Source organism: Phlebotomus papatasi, chromosome 1, assembly GCF_024763615.1.
Source record: "Phlebotomus papatasi isolate M1 chromosome 1, Ppap_2.1, whole genome shotgun sequence".
Classification (NCBI taxonomy): domain Eukaryota; kingdom Metazoa; phylum Arthropoda; class Insecta; order Diptera; family Psychodidae; genus Phlebotomus; species Phlebotomus papatasi.
In genome coordinates this window covers 13633600-13657592 of record NC_077222.1, presented here as the reverse complement: position 1 = coordinate 13657592, position 23993 = coordinate 13633600, and the positions used below count along the sequence as shown (strand labels likewise).

The following is a 23993-nucleotide window of genomic DNA, read 5'->3' as shown; positions in this document are numbered from 1 at the left end:
CGCATTTTATATTGAAGATAAAAAGTAAATCGGTCACAAAATTGTGCTCAAGTTAATGAAACCACCAGAAGGTTGGAATGAAATCGTGAAATGTCGATAAATCTCTGAATGGATATGGGCTAAAATGGATAATGACTGAAGAAATATTGATGAATTTTGTGCTTGGTGATAAAATTAGGAGAGCCCGGGGGATGAAAGATCAATAATTATGCTGTGAAGTAGGGTAGTTGGAGATGAGAGCATCCCCACGACCCCCTTAAAAAAGTGGGAGAATACTACAATGGCAAGATTTCATTGCGCCTCGTCACAAAAGGGAAAATTTCTCGATGTTAACAGCCAAAGCAAATGGTACCCCGCACTATAGAAAGTTTTCCTTTATTCATGGTCTTCTCCTAAAAAGCTGGCGGTTGGGGTACAATAAAGGCGAAGGATGTTGATAGAGCACACCCAAACAATATTCATTCTATACAGGAGCACTAATAAATATTTGATGAAAAGACAACGAGCACAGCCATAATGAAAACTGGGTGTTGAATAAACACCAAAATTTTCTTTCATATTCTTCTCTCACCAGAAAATTTTGCACCTTCTAACATTTATTTTGTCGACCCATGTCGCTATTTGCACTTGATATCACGGACACAGATTGCATCTGAATTCTATTCTAATTGTGCATTCTTGTCACTGTTTACAGAGAACATCTCCAGATGGGATCTTAATCATCGCTAAGTAATCCATAAGGATTTCTCCCGATGGAACATAAAGTAATCTGTACTACAAATTCATCATCTCTACAAAATTCCAATCTACAAGAATTTAATTTTTAATTTTTTAATGCAACCGTTCGTTACAATTATTGAAATTCTTCGTATAACCGACATTATGCATAATTTAAAATCAAAAATAATTAATTATATCAATTACAGTTACGTGATTGAATGGGGTTAACAAAATAATTACTGAAAATTAAAAATTCCACAACTTCTAGGACAGTAGGGTAACGGGTGGTATTTCGGGACACTTTTTAGCACTTTCAAATTTCAAACAGTCTAATAACTTCTCAAATTATTTTTTTCTTTGTTGATACAAATATTTATGTTCCGTATTCTATCCAGAATAAGATTCTTACCGAAAAATGTTGAAAAATGCATAATTTTTTATTCAAAATAGCAAAAAATGTAAAAAAGTACGAATGGTGTGTTTCGGGACAATTAGGTATTTCAGGGTAGACAAAAATCGCTATTAAGCAAATAAATGTCTGTCACTGAGCCTGATTATTTACTTTTAAGTAGAAATTGTAATTTTTACTCTTTCATAATTTTTTTGTTTAAATTCCACTTTTATGCCCAACGCACAATAACTTTTGTTTAGTAAACATGTTTTTGATATTTCAATGAGAGTAAGTGAGATCTAGATCTAGTCATCTCGCTCATTCTCTTGGGATATTTGGAAAACATGTTTACAAACAAAAGTTATTGTGCGCTGGTCATTAAAGTGACTTAAATCGAAATAAACTCAGCACTGTTTGTGTTGACATTTGCAAAATTGACCACACTGAAGGTTTGGCAAAAAGTGGAATGCGATACTCACAATTCACGAGTATTTCACACTTTAAATTAAATAAAATTTCAGAAATTTTATGTTTGTCTGATACGTAGAGAGCTTAAAATTATACATAGAACTTAAAAATATTAAGAAAATAAATATTTAGAGGACTCTTGATGTGTCCAGAAATACCCACATTCCTCTCGTTCAGTAATAACTTTCCCGATTTGAGAGCTCTCACCGGTTGAGGATTTTCCTTTACCGATTCGAAGGTTTATCAGAGAGAACTTACCTAAAAACCCGTTGGAAGTTCGAAAGTTTAAACCGATGAGCTACACAAAAGTGAGCAAGTTCGTGAAAAGGGTATTTATTTAAATGAAACTGCGATTGAAGCGTTCTGCCATATTGAAATTCCACAAAATTATACAAAAATTCACTTTTTGTCGCAACATTTGCATACTGTTACTGTCATTGTTGACGATTGAAGTGTCAAGAATATCGAAATTCGAAATGGCAGAACAATCAGCGCTAAAGCGGCGAGTACGTGAACTTGCACTTTAGGCTTTTGGTAGATTTTCGAATAGGTTTGGCTTGGCTTTGGAGTGGCTTTGTCTCTTCGAAAAGTTATTACTGAACAGAACCATTATGTCCCATAAAGCACCTTGTCCAGAAATACGTGATTGAAGCGTATTTACCGTAATATTGGACAGTCTGAATTATTTTTTCCAAAATGATTATTAGATCAAGATAAATAGTTATACATTTAAGCAGTAAAGGCCTTAAGCAGTCTAGCCATTATGCGAAATTTCTATAAAAAATTAGTTTCAAGAAGTGTGCTTCAAAAAAAATTTCTTCAGATTGGTATAAATTTTGGTCAAAAAATGTTTTTTTTTCAAGAAAATTTGTTTAATGTGTAAGCAAATTTCTTCAAACATTTTTGAAAGAAATTATCTTCTACATTGGAACAAAATTCAACAGGTACTTTTGACAGAATTTTTCAGAGAAATCATCACGTTTCGAGATTTCTTTTTATGAAAATTTGTTGTTTCACTGCTGGAAAAAGTGAGAAAAGTGTTTCTGGAAGTTGCTTGGGATAGTATTAAGTAAATTTTTATGGAAAATCTTCTAAGTATGCAAAGGAATAGTGTTTTTTCTCCAGATGTTGTTCCAAAGCAATAACAAGAGCAAGAAAATTGGGAATATGTTAGCAATCTGTCAAAAATTTTTGGATTTCCGATAGGATTTTCTTGTTAAAATTCTGTGGAACTTCTGCAGAATTTCTGCAGAATTTATGCAAAATTTCTACTGAATTTCTACGGAATTTCTGCAGAATTTTTACGTAATTTGTATGGAATTTATGCAGAATTTCTGCGGAAGTTTCCGTCACCTTCAAATCACCTTCATTGCTTTTTTTAGTAGACTATTCAAGTAAAGAGGAATTTAACTTCAAAAATAGGAATTTTTCTTTCAACAGTTTTTGAAATAATTCTTGATAAAATCAGCTCCAATGTGTAGGTACCTTACAATCAAAGATAATCCCCCAAAAATGACTCTACTTTCGGCAGTAACAAACTAGAGCAGTTAAACCAGTTAAACTATGTAGACAAACTTATAGGCGCAGCGGTACTAGCCAAAATTCCGAATGGGTCGAAATTCCGAAAGCCAAAATCTCGAATAGTCAAAATTCTGAAAGAGACGAAATTATATGGAGGATAATGTGTAGAATATTTTTCGGAAACACAGCAACTTTTCCTTCGCCTCCGACAAGTGCCGATGTAATCATGGGAGTGGCTATAACATTCCACATACTTTAAGAATTCCGAATTTTAGCTTTTGGGATTTTAGCCTTTTTGGATATTGGCTTTTCTGATTTAGGCTTTCGGAATTTTGATACATTCGGGATTTTGGCCTTTTCGGATTTTCGACATGCTCAGAATTTCGGCTTTTCGAGATTTTGGCTTTAGGAATCTTGGCTTTTGGTATTTTGATCTATTCGGGATTTTGGTTTTTGGAATTTGAGACTTTTCTTGAATTTGGCTTTCGGAATTGTGACCCATTTTGGATTTTAGCTTTTCGAAATCTTGGCTTTTGGCATTTCGCTTTCGAAATTTCAACACATTCGGGATTTTAGCTTTCGGAATTTCGACACGCTCAGGATTTTGGCTTTCGGGATTTTGATTTTTGGGATTTTGAATTCTGAGATTTTAACTCATGCGGGATTTTGACTTTTGGAACTTTGACTGAGAACTCAGAATTTCGGCCTTTCGAGATTTTGGCTTTGGAAATCTTGCCTTTTGGTATTTTGATCTATTTGGGATTTTGGTTTTTGGGATTTGAGACTTTTCGTGAATGTGGCTTTCGGAATTGCGACCTATTCGGGATTTTAGCTTTTCGAGATCTTGTCTTTTGGGATTTCGCTTTCGGAATTTCGACACATTCGGGATTTTGCCTTTTGGAACTTTGACTGAGATCTCAGAATTTCGGCTTTAGAGATTTTGGCTATAAGAATCTTGGCTTTTCGGATTTTGATCTATTCGGAATTTCGGCTTCTCGGGATTTTGGCTTTCGGGATTTTGATTTTTGGGTTTTTGACTTTTGGGATTTTAACTCAATCGGGATTTTGCCTCTTGGAATTTTGATTGAGATCTGCCTGAAGATCATTTCAAAGTATTTATGATATGCTGTAGAATTTAAATATTTACGGAACAATTAATATATTTCATTTAAAGCTGTATTTTTTGTGGAAAAAGTCAAAAAGTTTGGCAAACATTAAGAAGTGAGTAAAGAGGATGAAAATTCGCTTTGCAGGAAGGAGCGTATCATCTTGCAATGTCGCTAAAGGTGAAAGCCTACACCACGCTAAACTGTTAATTACTCGTAAATAGCTTTTTCCGTGTCTCTTTGGTCTTAAGTTGAAAATGCTCGTCTGCCAAAGGAGCTAATATATCTCAAAAAGCGTCAACATGCCGTGAAATAAATAATAACAAAGTTGAAGTTTATCCCCGAAGGAGCTTTCCTGGAGAGCTTTTACACACTTCAAATTTTCATATGGTGGGGAAAGGGGCTTCGATGGAAGACTTATTTGTATGTGTACTTTCGGTGAGAGAGCTTTTGAAGTGCTTCATGGTGATTTATATATTTGTCGATTTAGAGGGAATGAAATGTGTATGTTCGACTTACAGTGGATCCTAAGGGTGACAGGTGAACTCTGCGTCTCTCCACGATCATTGGCTGCAGCACATGTATATTGACCTGCGTGATATCGTGCCACATGCTGAAGAACGAGCGAACGTGTGGAAATTATTACACCGAATGTTACATTCTGCACCACTGGATTTCCCTGGAAAATGGAGATGAGGTTGCAAAAGGTGATACAGGGAAAAATGGTCAAAAGAGTGGAAATAGTTTTGAATTAATTGACTTCACTGTTAGCTCAGGCATTCGGAAATATATAAAAAAAAACATGCAGTAACTTTTGCTCTTTAATTGACCTCTGCAGAGCAATTTTCCAACATGTCAAACAGTCCAACATCAAAAGATGAAAATATAAATGAAAACAATACCAAGATAGATTCTCAAACAATTAGCAATTTAAATAGGGATAAGCAAATGACGTCTCTGATTGGGAAGATACTAAAAAGGCGAGTATTAGAGATTTAAATTGAAAAATATACTACTTACATCGTGTGACCAAGTGATGCGGTGCTCCTTGGGATTGGCTTTTATGTGGCATTCAAAGTACACGTCGTCTCCTTCCTTAATGTCGTCAGGATTTAGCGTTGATCCCAGGGATAAATTCACTTGCGGTGCATCTGAATGGGAAGAAAACGATCCATTTTAGGGAATTTGCCACCAAGAAATCTCTTCTATCTTCAACCAATTTCACTTAATTAATGTTGAGCTATTTTTTGTAAGCACCCCCAAACTGACTTTTCTACCATTTCACCATGTCATTCGATAAATTTTTATTATCCTGAATACTTTCAATAGGGGATGTACCTCTACTTTTTCGTATATATCGCACTTTTGTCCTTTTGCAGCTTTAGAACAATAGGGGGATATTCATTTTTAGAGCTTTGTTCTCCTGTGGAAAAAGGCACTTTGCAAAATTTTATGAGCTTATGTAACAAAACAGGCCCATACCAATTAACACTGAGGTAAATGAATTAAATTAATTACCAAAAAATTATCAATAAATTCCAATTATTATAACAACAATAAAACATATTGTCGGCAAACTAGAAATATTATTTTTTCATTTGACAATTTTAATGAAATAATGAGTATTTGCATGATAATTACTCATTTTCGGGTCTATAAATCATTTGTCAATTAAATTAACTAACCACGAATGCATAAATTGTTTGTTTTTGAATAATATATTATCATTTTGATTAAGTTAGAGTGGGAAAAACAAAGCTCTAAAATATACCTGAGAATAATAAACCTAATGAAACCAAATTTTTCGGACTAAAACAAATATCAAAATTAAACTGAAATCTATTGATCTTGTTTTTTTTATTCATGTTAACCGATAAATTAAAAATAATAAATTTTTTCTACAAGAAAAAGAAAAAAAATCGAAAACGTTTTATTCGATCTCGAAAATTTGATTTTTGGAGTATCAGAAATTATATTTTTGATTAGATAGATCATATTTTTCGATAAGGAAGTTTAATTTTTTTTTTGAATAGTTCGGCCTTTCGAACACTTTTCTAGAGACTAATATAGGCTAATATAGACTTGAGACCTAAAGCGGTTTTCAAAGTAGAGGTTTAGCCAGGTTCCCGAAGGTCTCAAAATCCTAAACAGTGTGCAATTCTATTGCTTTTTGAGAAACTTATAGGTTTCTTATCTTTAATAATTCAATCCTAAGTTTAATTTTTCCAAAAAATCGTGATTGATAAGAATTTCGAGCAGTTAAGCCATATGGCTAAGCCTTAGGTCCAGAGCCCGTATAACGTAGCATACTTGACCTAATCCCTGATTTTTCCACATCCAGGTTATTGGACAGTGGTTTCACTATCGAGGAATCGAAAATTCGCCTTCCGGACGATCTGGCGTGAGGTATTTGTGAGTTTTCCAAGGTCCGTGTAATTGATTCCAGGATTTTTTAGATACGTGTAGTACAGGATCAGATTCCTTCTCTTTTCCATTATTATTTCGTATCTCAGTGAAAAATGAACAGAATTTGATGAGAGTTTCACCAAAAGAAAGGTAAAAACAAGTGTTACAATGTTTACATACAAAGAAAATGCGGAGCTAGTGATATCTGTCAGAAAAATGTAAAATCATTTTGAGCAATCTTGTCGTGGACACGCTTTAATTTGTTTATTGGTCTTATAATTATTAAAGAATAATGTTATACTTAAGAATAATATTTCTAAATTTAATTTTTTACAGCTCGAACTCCACAGAGACAGCAGTAGGTACATACATACATTGCTAGGTCACCTAGGTGGATTTTTCGTCCATATACGAGAATCCCATCGAATCATTCCTATACTTTCGGCACACCTTTCAGATCGGTAAGATAGATTCCATGAAATCAAAACTCACTTCTCTTTCATTCTTAAAAGCCTTGTATAAGTCTATCCCACTTTCTCGATCTCAAAACTGGACTGAATTAAATTTGATTTAGTGTGATGCTAAAGACTAAGAGTGCGAAAGAGTAGGATAGATATATGCAGAGCCTTTAAGAAAGAAAGGGATGTAAATTTTGTCTTTATAAAATTTTCCTAATCGAAAAGGTGTGCCGGAGCCATAAAAACGGATTTTCAAGGCTAAAATTTAAAATGCCTTCAGAGAGCGTATTCTTTAACCGAATTGGATTTGTTTAGGCTCATTGGAAAGGTCTTAAAATTTCTGACAATTATAAACTGGATCCAATTGGTTATGAACCGGTTATAAAACGATAAGAAACTTTTGTTTGAAAATCACATACATTACTCCTAAGCTATTTTGAGCCATTATCTAAGTGTTTTATAAATAGGTTGTGAATCAGTGAACGGTAAATGATGATAAAATACTTTTGAAGTATAGCATCTGGGACGCTTTGCCGGCCCCTTTTTTTGTTTCAGGAATTTTTGTTTTAAACAAATGGTAAAACGTTCAGTAAACAAATAGGAAAACGAAATAAATATTGAAAATTAATTTATTTTTTTACCTATTCTGTATTAAAAAAAGCTTTGAATAATTTGAAATTTCTAGTGAAATATAGAATATTTTTCTATATTTTGTACCTTGATTCCTTCTTAATTTTCTTCTAGTAGTTGCTTAAAATGGGTTATTATAAGAGTCAAATACGATAAGTTACTAAATTTATTATTGTCAAAAATTATTTATGAAAATAATTGACCATTCTGTTTTCTTGGAGAGGCAAAATCAGGAAAAATGATTTCCAGACTTTGCCAAGGGATACATAGTGTGTCAGACTTGGTGTGTACTATTTTTTTCTAATATATCTGCCCCTTGGACTTTGCTTTAGTTAGGCAACAGAGAATTTTACAGTGGAAACCTCTGATATTTTGCAACATTAATTTTATAATGGGAAACCTTAAAAATGATGCAAAAAATATTCCATTGCAAAAATGTCGCAGAAATCCTACAATCAACTGGGTTACTAACAAAAGTCGCTTTTTTCCATATTCCATGCTATCCAATATCAAAGAGATGCGAAAAATATTTAGAATTTTCTTTTCAATTACAAGAACTGTATAAATATAATAGTCTAGTGTCTTATTTTTTTCTTGCACCATCTTCGTGAGGTAAATTGCAACAATTCTGTAAGTTACTCAAAAATATACAAAAAATGTGAGAAATATTTAAAAGATTTGTTCTGAGTGTTTGTTGAGATAATGTACTCAAGCTATTTTTTTTTTATATGTTCCTGAGTAATGCCAAAACATCAGTCAAGAAAATTGTATTTTTCTGCTTTTCGCCATATTCTATGTCTTTTCATTATTCACCCTCACTTTGTTCTACATCTCTTTTGCACCTACTTAGGATCTGTGACGGTGTTTGTCATAAACAGAAGAAATGGAGTATTTTACACCAACACAGGTGATGAAAATTTTGTGGACAGAAATACGAGTAATAAAGAATAAATTGCGCTAGTGGAACTAACAATGTCCAAGGGGTGTATAAGTCACAATATTGCCAGTCATTTTATCCATTTCGTCTTGAATTTATGTATAGGGGAAAGGCTCATAATTTTGTCCAGTTTCTTATTTTGGACACTTTGAGGATAAAATTGGACACTAAAAATAAATTGATTAAAATGATGGATTTTTATTCCAATATTTGATGAATAATGAATTATATCTAAATATTTGTTCTTTTTGGAAGATTTTAACACAAAAAACGTTAAATTTTGAATACGATTTGAGTTAAAATTGCTTTGTTGAAAATTCAGTGTGTGCAATTGTTTACGAGAAATATGACAGAACTTCGTGTTTACTTCAGTCTTATTTAGTGGTGAAGTATTACTATTTTTTCAGTGATATTTTTGAGTGATATTATTAAATATTCATTGAATATTGCGTTGATTCACATTAATGGTGATTTGTACATTTGACCTGAAGTCAGATTTGCCTTGTAAATTACGTTTTTCGCGTGAAAAATGAGAAATTTTCTAAGAGATTCACCAGTGAGGTGATAGTCCTTATTGTGGACAGGTGTTTTTCTCTCAAAATTTCGTGAAGTTTTAGCTTTTGTGATGACTAGGTTGTATAAATGCCTGAAGAAACACAGGAGTATCATCTCTACGAACAAGATATGGTGAGAAAAGCTTTAAAAGGCTCCCGGAAACGCCAGGGAATGAGCGAACCCGCGAGTACTTGGATTACCGAAGTCAACTCACTTTTATGAATGATATGGAAAATTTCCGAGCATCTTGTGATATTCTATGATTCCCTTACCTAAGCAGGAAGAGGACTTGGTAGGATAGGTTCTTGAAATGGAGAACAATGGGCATCCTATTGAGGCGAATTAGTTGTCCAAGTATACAACCAAGTTGTCCAAAATAAGAGTCAAATTCACCTCTACATATTAATTCATTATTAAACGTATTAAAATTAATTTTATTAAAAATAAGACGATAAATGGCTTGCCAAGTTTCTAAACAACTCTTCTGAAAAGAGAGTAACAAAAAAATCAATTAGTATTGAAAATATCGCACTTCAAACTTGGAATATTGATGCTAATAAGCAGACTGTCCAAAATTATGAGCCTTTACCCTAAATTTATTTTCAAAAATATTTCTGAGCGATTGTTAAATTTTCGTAATTTATAGGAAATAGGTTAATTTTTTAATTTACGAATTATAATAATTTTTGAAAAAATAATTTAAAAGGTTTTTCGCTAATGAGAAACTCAAAAATTGCTTCGTGGAACCTTAGTAATTCAAAATTTTGATCAAGAGACCCGAGAAATCCAAAATTTGCTTCGCGAAACATGACAAACCCAAAAATTGCATCTCGAAATCAGAGAAATACTATAAATGCTTTCAGGAATCTGAGACACCCAAAAATTGCTTCGCGAAACCCGAGAAACCAACAAATTGCTTTGCGAAACTCCCAAAACTCAAAAATTGGCTCAGTGAATTCAAGAGACACTTACTTTGCAAAACCTGAGGAAGCCAAAAACTGCTTTGCAAAATTTTATAAATTCTAAAATTGTTTTAATAATTCGAATAAAAATTTGTATCGCGAAACGTGAAAACCCGAAAAATTGTTTCGTGAAACCGGAGAAATCGAAAAATTGCTTCGTGAATCTCGAAAGATTCAAAAATTGCTTTGAGAAATCTGAAAAATCCAAAAATGACTTTGCCGAATGTAACAAATCCTAAAATTGTTTCGGGAAACCCAAAGAACCTGAGATTTGTTTCGTGAAACACGGAAAAATCTTGAAATTTTCTTCACTAAGGCCGAGAAATCCAAAAATTGTTTCTCGAATATTGATAAATCCGAAAACTACTTCGCGAAACAAAAAAAGCGTTTCGCAAAATTCCTGAAACTCAAAAATTTCTTCGCGAAACTCGCAAAACTCAAAAATAGGCTCATTAAACCTGAGAAACACTTACTTCACGAAGACCGATATACTCAAAAAATGCTTCGTGGGACCTGAGAAACCCAAAAGGTACTTCGCTAAACCCTAGAAACTTGTAAATTGCTTCGCAAAAGTCTAAGAAGCGAATATCCGTATTATATTAGTAAGAGATTGTTAGATTAGTAAGAGTAAGAATATTAGTAAGAGATCCCTTGATTTAAATTAATTTTATTGTGATAATGATCTTGAGTTTAATAAAGCCCCGCCTAAGAAGAATTTTAGGTTCCTTTTGTAATAATTTTATTGCGTAATAATTTTTCTTAAAAATATATTCAATGCTTAATAGCAAAGGTACCTTCACTGAGAAAAAAAGGGTGCGATTAACTTTTTTTCCTCGTAACTTTAACACTTTTTAGGTGTAAAAATATATCAACATTTTTTAATGTTAATTTTACACCTTTTTAAGGGTAAAACTAACATGAAAAGGGGTAACTTTAACTCCTAATACATCTAAAAAGGGTAATATTTACACCGATTTCGGATCAATAATGCAGGGTAAAATTAACATTTCCGGAATGTTATTTTAACTTTTTCGGATTTCTCTCACATCAGTGTTGTTACATTGTGAGAATTTTACGAACTTTAGTTCAATGTTAATTGTATTTATATACAGAGAAATCGTCAATCAGAGCAAATGACACGCAGATCATCCAGTTTTTTCTCAGTGGAGATAGGAAAAATTCCTGCCTCCACCCAGAATCGAATTGGACACCTCTCGTTAACTAGACGAGTGCTCTACCAACTGAGAAAGTACCTTGGTACTTTCGAGCAAGTCACTAATTACAATTCGAGGTTGGTCAGCGGTACTGATAACATCTCCACCTTAAAAACAGGCCACGCCCTTTTTTGGTACTGACACTCTTATCAAAAGAACACGTCTATGCAAGCATGTGGCAAGTTAATATTTTTATATGGAACTATTTGAAGTCAATTCTTAAATTGATCTCGGAATAAGCTCACAGTGCTCCAAGGAAAAAATGTATTTAAACAAAAATATAGTATATTTATCCCTCCTTACGGAAAGGTATCTTATACTACGGAAAAACTTCTCACTTTTTAAATATTTATCATAACGGTCGCGAGTGCAAAAAAAATCCCATATAAATTTAAATCGAAATATGAGAAAGTGGCTTCAAATTTCAGGCAACTTGCCAGGGGCGTGCGTCTATGTATTCCACATGAAATCTTGCTTCTATCTTCTGCCCAAAGTCTGATGGAAAAGATGGGCAAAGTAAAAATAACACTTTTTTCTTGGCTGTTTATCAATAATATTTGATGCTTTTTAGGCCACGCCCACCTGCTTTATTCGTTTTTGTTACTATTTCATAAAACGAACAAAACTGACAAACACTCCCAGTTTTTTACACATTGCGTGTGAAAAAATGTATAATATATAAAATTAGCCGCTGTCAATTTTTTGTAGGCGGGGCTTTTTACGCACCTTCTAGGGTTATACCGTGAGACTGTTGGGTAACTTGAAAACTATTCCTCTATGGAATATTTAAAAAAGGAACTAATGTTCATAAATCTTCTATAATTAGCATGACATAAATTGCTAGTGGGTGGAGCTTAAATCGCAAATGGCATATTACTAATAGTGCAAAGAAAAAACCGCAGTACAGATTTTTTTATTACAAGCAATTGCTTTTTTCCGGTGTTTTTTTTCTGCAAGATATAGGAATGCAAATGAAAGATGATTTCCATATAGGATTTATGCACCCCTAAGGAAGTAATGTAAGAAGAAAGAAAATAACTTACACATTATATTCATCACCATGGAATCCTCAAGGGCTGAATTTGGTAGACGTGGATTGGAGCCCTCACACTTGAGAATTGTGCCATCGTCCTCTGGTGCAGGTCGAAAGGTTAGCACAGACATCGCAACACTTGAGTTCGTCGTCTGATTTATCTGTTGGCAGATATTGTCCCAATTAAATCCAAAACCTCCGGAATAAGCACGCATGTTTTACGAGGTAACTTTATGTGTCTCTAACTCACCTTGCCCCGCTTAAAGGGACGATTGTTCTGCATCCATTTGACTTCAGTGTCAGGAATGGAGCCATTGACATCGCATCGTAAGCTGTACTCCATCTCAGATACCAGCTGTCTTGGCTTTTCCGATATGTTCACGGTGAGTGGTTTTACTGCAAAAGAAAGACCACCACAACATTATTTTCTGCAAGTGACATTGACGTTTCACAAAGCACTTGACGTAAGCTAAATATCACTTCAATGAACCAATATGAACTCCCATCTTCCATAAAACTGGCAACATTTACATTCCTATTTGATTGGGAATTCATGAAATTCCACCCTCCAAGAGCCACCCCACTGAAGTAAAAAATACAATAGATCAAAATTATGCAATATACTTTCGACAATGTAAAATAGCTTCAGGCTAGGGCGGATTTTCATCAAATCGACGCACTTTTAGCATTTCCCATGAAATATAATAACTTCCATCAACAATTTAATTTACAATGGAAATATCCACGTGAAAATTTTTGCTCAAATATTATATTAAATGTAATTTTCAAACTGAATAAATTGACTTTGTGGAAGAATAACATTGATTTTTCTGAGAACGCTTTTTGAATATAATTGTTTTTTGTTTTATTTTTTTTTCCTTGAAATTAATTAAATTGGTAACAATTATCATTAAGTGACAAATTTCGTAATTTGAAATTCGTTGAAAAATTAATTTATTTTATATTAATTTTTTATTAACACTGAATGTGAGAATTTTGTAAAAATATTAATTTTCAACGTGGGAAATAATATATTATTATATTTGATATTGTTCAATGGAAAATTAAAGTTAATATTTATTAAGTTTTAAATGGTTAGCAGGAAAACAAATTTCAATCGTATAAAATTGGGAGATAACCTCAAAAATGGAGCGTGTAATTAATTGTAAAGTATCATTTTCTAGATAATTTACAAAATAGAAATGCTAGGGGAAAGTGTGCTACCTTCGGACGATTTAAGCTTCGAACAACTCAATTTTTTCTATAGGGGAATGTAGGCATGGTTCGTACAGAGTGAACCTTCAAATGATGTGAATTTTCTGTTTGTTTGCAAAGAGCTCGCTGACCATTTCTCATCTCGTCTTATGAGCTTAATAATTATCTATCTTATGGCTAAGAAACGACGATCTAGCTCTCTGTAAACAAAAAGACAATTTGCGTTGTTTGAAAGTTTACTCTGAGCGAAACATGCTAACATTCCCCTATTCTTAATGGATTTGACCCATGCATATTTTTAGGAAATTTAAGGGATTGTACACACAGGCTATTAAAATATAATATTATAATGGGTCAAATTAATTAAAAACGTATTGAAAAAATGAGTTGTTCGAACCTTGAGTCGTTCGAAGATGGCGCGCTTTCCTCTATATACAATATGACCACATATAGCTTACCATTGATTGATGTAACTTTTCATTTGTTTAATTTTCTCTAGTCATTCATTAATTATTTTATAATTTTTGAAATATTAAAAACAAAATATTTCTTTAAAGCAATAAATAGCCAAGACACATACCATTTTCGAAAATAATTGTACAGAAAAAATATCTCGTAAAATTATTTGTAAATATTTGTTAATTTCTACTGGAGATTTACGAAATGCTCTTGAATCGTATAACCTACAAAAAAGTTTGTAAAAGTTTGTACTTTTTTCACAAGACACTATTCGTAATATGATCACTTGATGAGCAGTTATTTATTTTTTATAAATCTTAATTCGTAAATGTTCGTAAAAACATTGAAAAATATCGTAAAATTTGGTCACTTGTTCGTGAAACCCATCGTACAACCTACTAAAAGTTCGTAAATGTTTGTACTTTTTTCCACAAACATTGTTCCTAACATTTGAACTTGTCCAACGTTTTTTTTTTGTTCTTTTACAAAAATTTTATTTGTCTGACAAAACATTACGAACAAATGACAAGTTTTTTTGTGTTTATGAACATTTACGGTTAAATGTTTGTAAAATAACAAAAAAGGCTTATCAAATGATAGTGTTACGAACAGTGTTTTGTGGAAAAGTACAAACATTTACGAATTTTTAGTGAGTTATACGGTTTACGTTCATGTCGTAAGTCCCCGTTCCTACACTGAGTGAGAGAAATTCGAAAAAGTTAAAATAACATTCCGGAAATGTTAATTTAACCCTACATTTTTGATCCGAAATCGGTGTAAATATTATGCTTTTTAGGTGTATTGTGGGTTAAAGTTACCCTTTTTGATGTAAATAAACACTTAAAAATGTGTAAAATTAACATTGAAAAATGTTGATATATTTTTACACCTAAAAAGTGTTAATCTTACGAAGAAAAAAGTTAATCGCACCCCCTTTTTTTCTCAGTGTCAGAACCTAAACACTTTTCAGGTGTAAAAATATATCAATATTTTTTAATGTTAATTTTACACCTTTTTAAGGGTAAAATTAACATGAAAAATGGTAACTTTAACTCCTAATTCACCTAAAAAGGGTAATATTTACACCGATTTTGGATCAATACTGCAGGGTATAATTAATATTTCCGGAATGTTATTTTAACTTTTTCGGATTTCTCTCAGTAAAGGAACTTTGTGAAGCTCCTAGTTAATATGAATTGCATTTTCGAATAGATTTTCCGAATTTTCCACATAAAAATTTTGAATTTGTCATATGACAGTGCTAAAGTATTAAACCATTCAGTCAATGTACCAGAAATACTTGAGATAGAATGTTCATATTTTGGGATTAGTTTCCTACGGATTAATAGATGAATTTTTTGAAAAGAATTTTTTTATATCTATTATGGGGGCGCGGAGATTCGCTCTCAAACACACGTCTTAACGGTCACTGAATTTAAATTCAGTGCATTAATTCATTACAAACTCTATGGCTTTAAATAGAGTAACTATCCAAGAAAAGAAATTGGCAACCAGAATTCAAATCAGAAAAGAGGAAAGAGGTCAATTTTAATAAATTCGACGGGATGTCGAATTTTCCGTCCGTCATTTTGAGCAAAAATTTTGCAAGACCTTCCGCGAAGCGAGAAAAGAACAACAAAATGTATTTTCATCTGTGTCGGACTATTTTTCCCAAGTAATTGAAGAACTAAAGTTACTAAAAATCCATTCCCGACAGCAATTCGTGTATCAGTTGCCCAGCAATAAATCATCTAATATCACTCAATTTGCGTATGATGTATAATACCATGGTAAGGAATGGGTTAAAAAATTCCCCTAGTGGTTCACAGAAAGAGTGTTCGACATAAGTACAAGTAGCATAAAAATCAGTGTTTAAAACTACCCCATGCTCACTACTACCCCAGTTTCCCCTAAAGGTTACGGCAAATTTATTTTCAGCTGATTGTAATACTTACATAGCATATCTAACCGAACGTTCCTTTCAGCTGGTGGCACGAGTTTAGTATTGGATGCCTGGCACTTGTAGGTATTGTTGAGGGCGTCTCTGGTCACATGGTTAATTTCCAGCCTATTCACTGTCACGTGGCGTCCCATGGAGACTCCTGTGCCCGTAGACAGTGGCATCACCCCATTGTACCAGGCCACACTTGGCTCAGGCCGACCTGCAAGGACAGCAAGAATAGGGTGAAAATAAATTTTTCCTGCACTTTTCATTCCTCAATAACGTAGCCCAATGGTGGTACACTGAAGGGAAATTACTGGGGGCACAAATGCTAATTATGGCAGAAAATTTATTTTCCATAATTCACCATATGCCGAAAAAGCTAAAACTTGTGCCATTACCGTTTCCCCATAAAATAAGGGGTGTAACTCATTTTAAAACATTATTCGAAATGGGTGTTTGTGCAAATGCATATGCCAATTACAATATGCCTATTCCTGGATCCCAGTGTCATTTTCACAGATTTATGCGTTCCATTTCGAGAATGGCCTTTTAATAAATAATTACAACGTTAATTTGCATTCGCCTAATTGTAGCTTTTAAAATTATTTTCTCCAAATTCTTCAGTACAGCACAATTTTAAATATAGTCCGCATCCAAATGGGGAGTTTGTATATAGCGGAAATGGTTTTGAGCTATAAAAAAAAAGTTCTGGCAGAAAGTTTTTCAACTGAGAGGGGACATAGGGGGAGTTTGGGAGACTTTTTCCCCAATTCTCAGACCCAAATCTGTGAGTGTATGAGGGAGTTTTCCGTTGTTGAGTGGGTGGCAAGTGCAGTGTCACCCACATTTATTAAGGATGAAGCACTCCTACAACGCCCTTGTGAGAATTCAAATGCACCTGGGAAACGAAAGTTAAATATGCTCTGTCATCGTTTAAAAGACATTAGCTGACATAACACTTTAGTGTCCATGGCAAAAGTGTGTGAGGAAATGAAATGCACAGAATTTCCCTGCAAATGACACGTGAAATTATTACTTGGCTGAGTGAACAGAGGTATACAATAAAACAAAAAGTCGAGGGTGGTCACATAAATATATACAAAATATTTTTGCAACTCTTTTTTTTTATTCTACCAACCCGCCAGACCATTTGTGCCATGAGATAAAACGTGGGCACAGAGGAAAAAGCACACGTTTTTCCCGAGAAAAGCAATTTTATTATTCGATTCCATGTGAATTTGCATCGGTAATTGATTTTATTTGGCAGGAAGTGGAGTGGAAAATATGGTCAAAATTTCATCTATGACATTTGTGAAATAAATGATTACTTTTATTTTTGAATTTATATTAAATAAAGTAATTCAGTTTTTGTTTTATGTTTTATCGCATTTTTATCGTCACGAAATGTTCGCTTATTTCATTTGCACCACATTTTTTTTTATTGATCCATTCGGGAATCAAAAGAAGAAGCAATTTGTTTACAACAAAAAGCTTTCATACATTTTTTTGATGACGCTAATTTATTAAAGTTACAATGAAAAAATTAATTGCATTTTTTTAAATATAAAAACCCTCAAACTTTATGTTACTGTTTTCTAAAATTTGTGAAATTTATTTGACATGATTTGTCATACAGGAGAGCGGGGATAAATCAGATAGGAAATAATATTAGTTTTTTTTAGGGTTTGAGTTTTAAAATAATGCATTTGTGACCAGTGTTTAATTCATCAGAAAGAACTTTAAACCAAATTTTAGATATTGATGCTTTATAAGTTCTTATTTATAGTTCGCTTTTGACCTTACGTTAAAATATTTTTACGTAAAAATAAAATAATTGAGCCATTTTTAGATGGAAAAGTTAGTGAATTAAATGAGATAAAATCGGCTGATGATAAAAGAGAACAAAGTATGATAAATGGATCAAATTAAAGTCCAGAAGATCTTTTAGATGTGGTAATAGGGTAAGTGTGCCAAATTTCGGCATAGTTGCATGCAACCGCCAAGGTCTCAAGTTTTAAATGCAATATTATTAATACAAATTGAATATTTTTATTACTTCTTCTTAAGGAGTGTTGCTTGGAACCTTGTAGACAGTTTATCGTCTTTATTTACTCTAAAATCATTCTCAATACATTTTAAAATAAATAAAAATGTAGACATAGCTTTGGTGCCCTATTTCGGCCACCTTCATTCTCATAGTTCTTTGCCCATTGGGAATTCTTCAGATGACTTTTTCACGTCATCTTATTGGCGAAGCTACATTTTTTGCTATTCTTTTTCATTGTATAATCTCTAGACTACGTAAAAACCAAAAATTCATGAAAATTCGTGGAACAAAAAATGTGGCCGGAATTGCAAGCTGGCCAGAATTTGGCACACTTACCCTAAATGGTAATTTCTGCACTTATATCGCTCATATGACGCACACTGTCCAAAATTGCATATTGAACCCACATATAAATTTAAATATACCCTTTAATAGAGATTCTACATATTTAATTAACTTTTTCGACTATTTTGCCTCATTTTGCGTTTGAAAGCAAAATCATGACAAAAGTTTTTTTGCAAGCTTTGATAAGTACAAAAGTTAAATTTTTCCCTCATGTAAATGTAAATCCTTTATTGATATAAATGTTGCTGGAAATTTTACTAAAAACGTTTTTAAAACAAAATTAATAATATTGAGTAATATTGTTTTTCAGTTTAATAAAAAACGTTTAAAGTAGTAAATATAGTGACGATGCCATTTCCATATATTCGTGAAATATAAATGGTCATCCTCACTGAAACTTATCAGCTTTAAGGGACACAGCCCAACTTTCGCATGACATTCCACAGAGCCCTCCATCGATCGTATCATAGGCTTGTCTGAAATCCAAGAATAGCTGAAATGTTGTGCTTAAAGCATTTTCCCAGTCTTAGTTTTGGCCGAAGATTGAAGAACTGATCGGTCGTGGATCTTCCAGGTCAACTATCAACCTATCAAACTCAATCTATTAAGGATTAACCTTGGCCTTAATATTTCGTTAAAAGAACGTCTCTTTAGGAATCGAAGAATCACCTTCCGGACGGTCTGGCGTGAGGTATTTGTGAGTTTTCTAAGGTCCGCGTAATTGATTCCAGGATTTTTTAGATACATGTAAACGATCAGTTCCCTTCTCTTTTCCATTATTATTTCGTATCTCAGTGAAAAATGAACAGAATTTGATGAGAGTTCCACCAAAAGAAAGGTAAAAACACGTGTTACAATGTTTACATATAACGAAAATGCGGAGCTAGTGACATCTGTCATAAAAATATCAAATCATTTGGTACAATTTTAACGTGAACACGCTTTATCAATAGGTCAGATTAATTATAGGAATATGGGAATAATCTGATATATTTGAAGCCAGAGTGTGTGCGAAGCTTGAAAGACTTCTCCTATAAATTCTTACGGTTAAATTCTTTGCGGTTTAAACTATATTTCTTAGATTTCGGTAAATGAGGATTTGTGGCGATGGTTAGATCGTTACAAAGCTCGTTTTATTTGCTTTTTGGATACTTCTTTATACCCTCTACCTTCCCTGTGAATATTATACTCGATAGATAATTATTTTCAAAGTTATAGAGATTTTAAATCCCAAAAATCCTATACTCTGCATGTAATATCTCAGCTTCAAATTGTTCTACTGTAAAATTTGCCTAATGGGAGTTATTCGTTTCTTATTCTGAGCGGTCGATTTAATCCGTGTACATTCCCACCCGGCAAATTCTGCAGAATTCTGCAGAAATTCGTCAGATTTGAAAATGTAACTGCCGAAAATTCTGCAGAATTTCTGCAGAAAATTTTATGAATTTTCGGCACTTTCCTCAAGATGTTGTTCTGTCAAAATGGACTTGGAATATTTTCTCTGAAATTATTTATCAACTTTCAAGAATTTTCTTGAGAACAAAAAAATGTTACGATGTGATTTGCAGCTGAGGCCTTTAAAATTATTTATTATTTATGAAAAAATTATTCTTTTCATTTCATTAAGTATATTTTCGTCAATTTTTCCAATAAAATGTAAAGATTTGAAATAACCGTCTCTGAAGCAGCCATTAGATGACGGTTGTGAGACATCACTCGAGACAAATTTTGATAGCTTTAGTTATTTGCCGTTACGATCGCTAGTGCGATTTTTGATTATGCCTGGCGTCGATGTACAAAGATTGCCAACACCATCTACTGGGAAAATGGCAAGGTGTATGTGTGTGGGTATCCAACTTCAAAACTTTAGAAACATTCAGAAAAATAACGTTTTCAATGTAGCCCCAGCTCAATATAGCCCCACCTCTCTGTACAAGCTATTGCGAACCTTTTAGTGGGTATTAGGATTCATGAGTAGTTAGTAAGTCCTGAGTGAGAATTTACAAAATTTAAGTAATATTTTCTAAGATATATTTTTTGTATGTAAAAGAGGAAAAAGCAAGGGGAAGATATTAGGGTGAAAATATGTACACCACTTCCAGGCACTTCCACAATTTGCGTGGAATAGCCCTGCGCGCTTCCAAAATTTAGCAACACTCTCCAAAATTCTGCAATACTTCCTGCACTTCATGCACTTCTTACACTTACTAATCAATAATTTATTTAATCTTATAAGAAATCTAATTAAGAAAATATTAAAAAATATCTGAAGAAATTTATTATTCCGTCTATTTCTAACATTTTGCTTATATTTTGAATTTCTAGTGACAGATATTCTTGCATACTTTCAATAATTTAATATTATCTTTATTTTACGAAAGTGTATCAACATATTTTGAATTTTTCTAAGAGACCAGTGAAGCTACTTTTGGAAAATAGAGTCTAAAAAAAATGTATTGTCGTTTGTAATTATTGACGCTGTGCTGGAAAGTCTGTAAGAATCCAAAAGTACGAGTACAGCAACTAATTCAGCACTTTAGATGCATCTTCACATTTTATTATGCTTGATTCGAAATTCTGGTTTCAAAATTCTTTAAAATTTAAACGTTTTGAACTCTTGGGAAAGGTTTTTAGTGATTGCTAATTAAATTTTGCAACAGGCTTGGTTATTTTTTGCAGGACCTTTTCAGTTATTGTTGTATTAGAGAAATTTCTCCAAAATTATTTTCCAATATTTTAATAATCTCTTCAATTATTATCGAAAAATTTTCTTCCAATATGATACTTACAAAACTTAGAATATAGCCATCAATATTAGAGACCGTTTAAAATGGAATTCATATTCCGAAGAATAAATCCCTATTTCAAAGCCACTTTTAATCATCTTTATTTAGAGCAAGGACACGATCTAAAAAAAATCTCCAAAATGTTTTTTTTGCGAAAGTCCATCACTTAGATTTATTCAAAATTACGCAAACATTAAATATTACAAATATTCCTTTTCGTTTCCCATTTTGTTAAAGTCCTCAAAAGCACAAATCGATCTTTTTGAAGAATACTTTTGAAGAGATGTAATTTACTAAAACCTTTCCAGCATTTGCAAAAACGTAAACAAGAAAAATTGTTGAGGTGTCCTATGAGTTACCCCTTACATGTGCGAAAAGGTCCCAAGAATTTATGCAATCATCCAATATATATTACGATAAATTATTAAATTCAAATTAATTAATTGATTCAAAGTAAATTGCAATAGCTATGTAATTATTTGTGAGCAACTATATGAATTTGAAATAACTAAAAATTAAAGAAAACTATAATTTAGTTGAATATTTCCTCGGAAAAATTACAACACAAATTAAGCTGTAATAAATTTGAGCATATAGTAATTCGAGGAGAATTGGAACAGTGGGAGACATGGACCACTTCGCTTCCTGACTATACCCTATGCACGATCTCCACCTCATTTGGTCTATTTGTGCCCTTCAACATTCTAATGAAAACCCCCAAGTTACAGCTTTCTACCTTTAAAATTGTACGAGAAAATTGAAATTGAATTTTTTGGATGTCTGAAAAATGGCCAAAAATTTTTATTTCGCCATAAGAATACGCGTATTTGGGGGTTGAGGATAGATGGAACTTAATAGTTTTGGCAACACTTCCGGTGTGAATTTTGGTCAATGTTCTTCAAAATCTTTTCAAGTAAATCTTAGAAATTATTTTCCCTAAATTTCTGGTAAGACTGACTTGATTCACTCAGCGAAATTGCCATCAAAGTATATGAACCACATATTTCACAAAATAAATCATTTATACTGAAAAAATAAAATAAAGTCCAATAAATTCAATGAAATAGTGTTCATGTCTAAAATCACTTCCCTCCTATTCTAAATTAATAAAATGAACTATAAATATTTTGCTAAAATTAGGAGTGTTCCATCTCACCCGCATTTTTTTAAATCCTATTTTTCTAAGTGACTATTTTCATCTAGGCTTTTCTAATATTGATATCTTAAATTTAGAGTCTTCAAATGATAAATCAGTGAGATTCGTCTTTGTCTCGCATTCAAACCGTATCCGCAATATTGAATATAAAAAAGGTGTTCCATCTCTCCTCGAATGACTATATTTGCTCCATCTCATTGTCATAACCGAACTTGTAAAATGTCAAAAAAGATCTTTTCAAATTACACTGCCGTTCGAATTAAAAATCTTAACTAAAAGTAGCGTAGTCTGACAAATATGGAATTAGGCAGAAAAGACTTTATAATCGGGCACTTCCACTTCCAAAGACTTCCAAGCACTTCATTTTCAACCGTACACCACTTCCAACCCTAATATTTCCCCCTTGGGAAAAAGTGTCTTGGATTAAGGGAAATAAGGGTGTGATGCATGAGATAATTGGTATTGCTCACGGTTAACCTTCTAGAAACGAGTTATTTTTTTTTAATCTTAGAGGATTAAACAAGAGTCTCCATGCAGTTTGTACTATTTATTCATCTACTAAAGCATCTTAAAGGTATGAAACTCTGAGGAAAAATAAGCTCTTCTCTTCCATTTTTATCGGGTAATTCAACAATTTTTCTTCAATGTTTTCTTCCAAAGAATCTTAAGGGTATATGTCAGAAGTCTTTGACCTCTCCCCTTTGGACAGTTCTTGGACTTTTAAAAAAAAAAATTAACCCCATCCCCAATTGACCCATTTCTCCGTCATCCAATATTTTCCATTCCGATGAAAGAGAGTTGGAACTGATATTTTATCATTTGCCAATGGCATGTGTCTTGTGGTTGCAATAAAAAATAAGCATGTGGTTAGTTTTTCAAACCCGCTGGCACCCAAATGGGAGCGCATCTTCACTTTTATCTTTCCGGTGGATGGGAAAAATTTTGCGATGTGCCAAAATTTATGGGAATAAAATGAAATAAAATATGTTGAAACGGATGGTGAATGGGAATGGGTGTGAGGAAGAGTTCTTGGGGTATTTTTTTTTGTGGCCATCACCCTTTCGGCAAACATTCAACACTCATGGAGGGTAGGTTGGCTGGGGATGTGTGCGTTTTCCAGGAGAGGGTTGAAGATTTAATGCTCCAGAGTGATAAATCACTATAGAGAGTGTGCAGAATGTGTGGCATCTTTTTCTCATTCCGCTCGTCTGGCCTTCCCATTCAGGATATTTAGTGGCTTTAAGTAGATGACATCCCAGGCATAAGGGGTTGTTCTTCTTCACTATTTCCCCATTTGTCGCTATTCCGTATATCCCCCCCTTGCGGCTGGCGATAGTTGTGTTCTTGAGACTATGGATTTTTCCTCATTTTCCGCATCCATTCCCGTGACCCTTGAGTCCCATCTACATAAAATATACATAAATGGCACAAATAAGTGAAGAGAGGAGAGGATAACGCCTGGAAGAACGATGACGTTATTGTTCCCCAGAGGAGGTGTCTTGTGGCATTTTTTGTCCTACCCCCCTAAAACACCCCCATCAACCCAACTCGATGTCTCTCTTCCATCAGTTATTTGATTTATTATCCTACGATTGTCAAACAGTTCCTTAACGCTTGTTATTTATGAAATTCACACTGT

At 33.2% G+C, this 23993-nt stretch overlaps 1 protein-coding gene across 1 annotated transcript in view; it reads right to left on the bottom strand.

Annotated features, from left to right (window-relative positions):
* LOC129800050 (uncharacterized) overlaps positions 1–23993 on the bottom strand; it is a 464496-nt gene that overhangs the window by 71400 nt on the left and 369103 nt on the right. Inside the window, exons 7-11 of the mRNA XM_055844411.1 lie at positions 16031–16237; positions 12652–12797; positions 12412–12562; positions 5227–5357; positions 4726–4885 (exon numbers count right to left, since the gene is read on the bottom strand). Coding sequence (XP_055700386.1) covers positions 4726–4885; positions 5227–5357; positions 12412–12562; positions 12652–12797; positions 16031–16237 — 795 coding nt within the window. The remainder of the gene's footprint in view (positions 1–4725; positions 4886–5226; positions 5358–12411; positions 12563–12651; positions 12798–16030; positions 16238–23993) is intronic.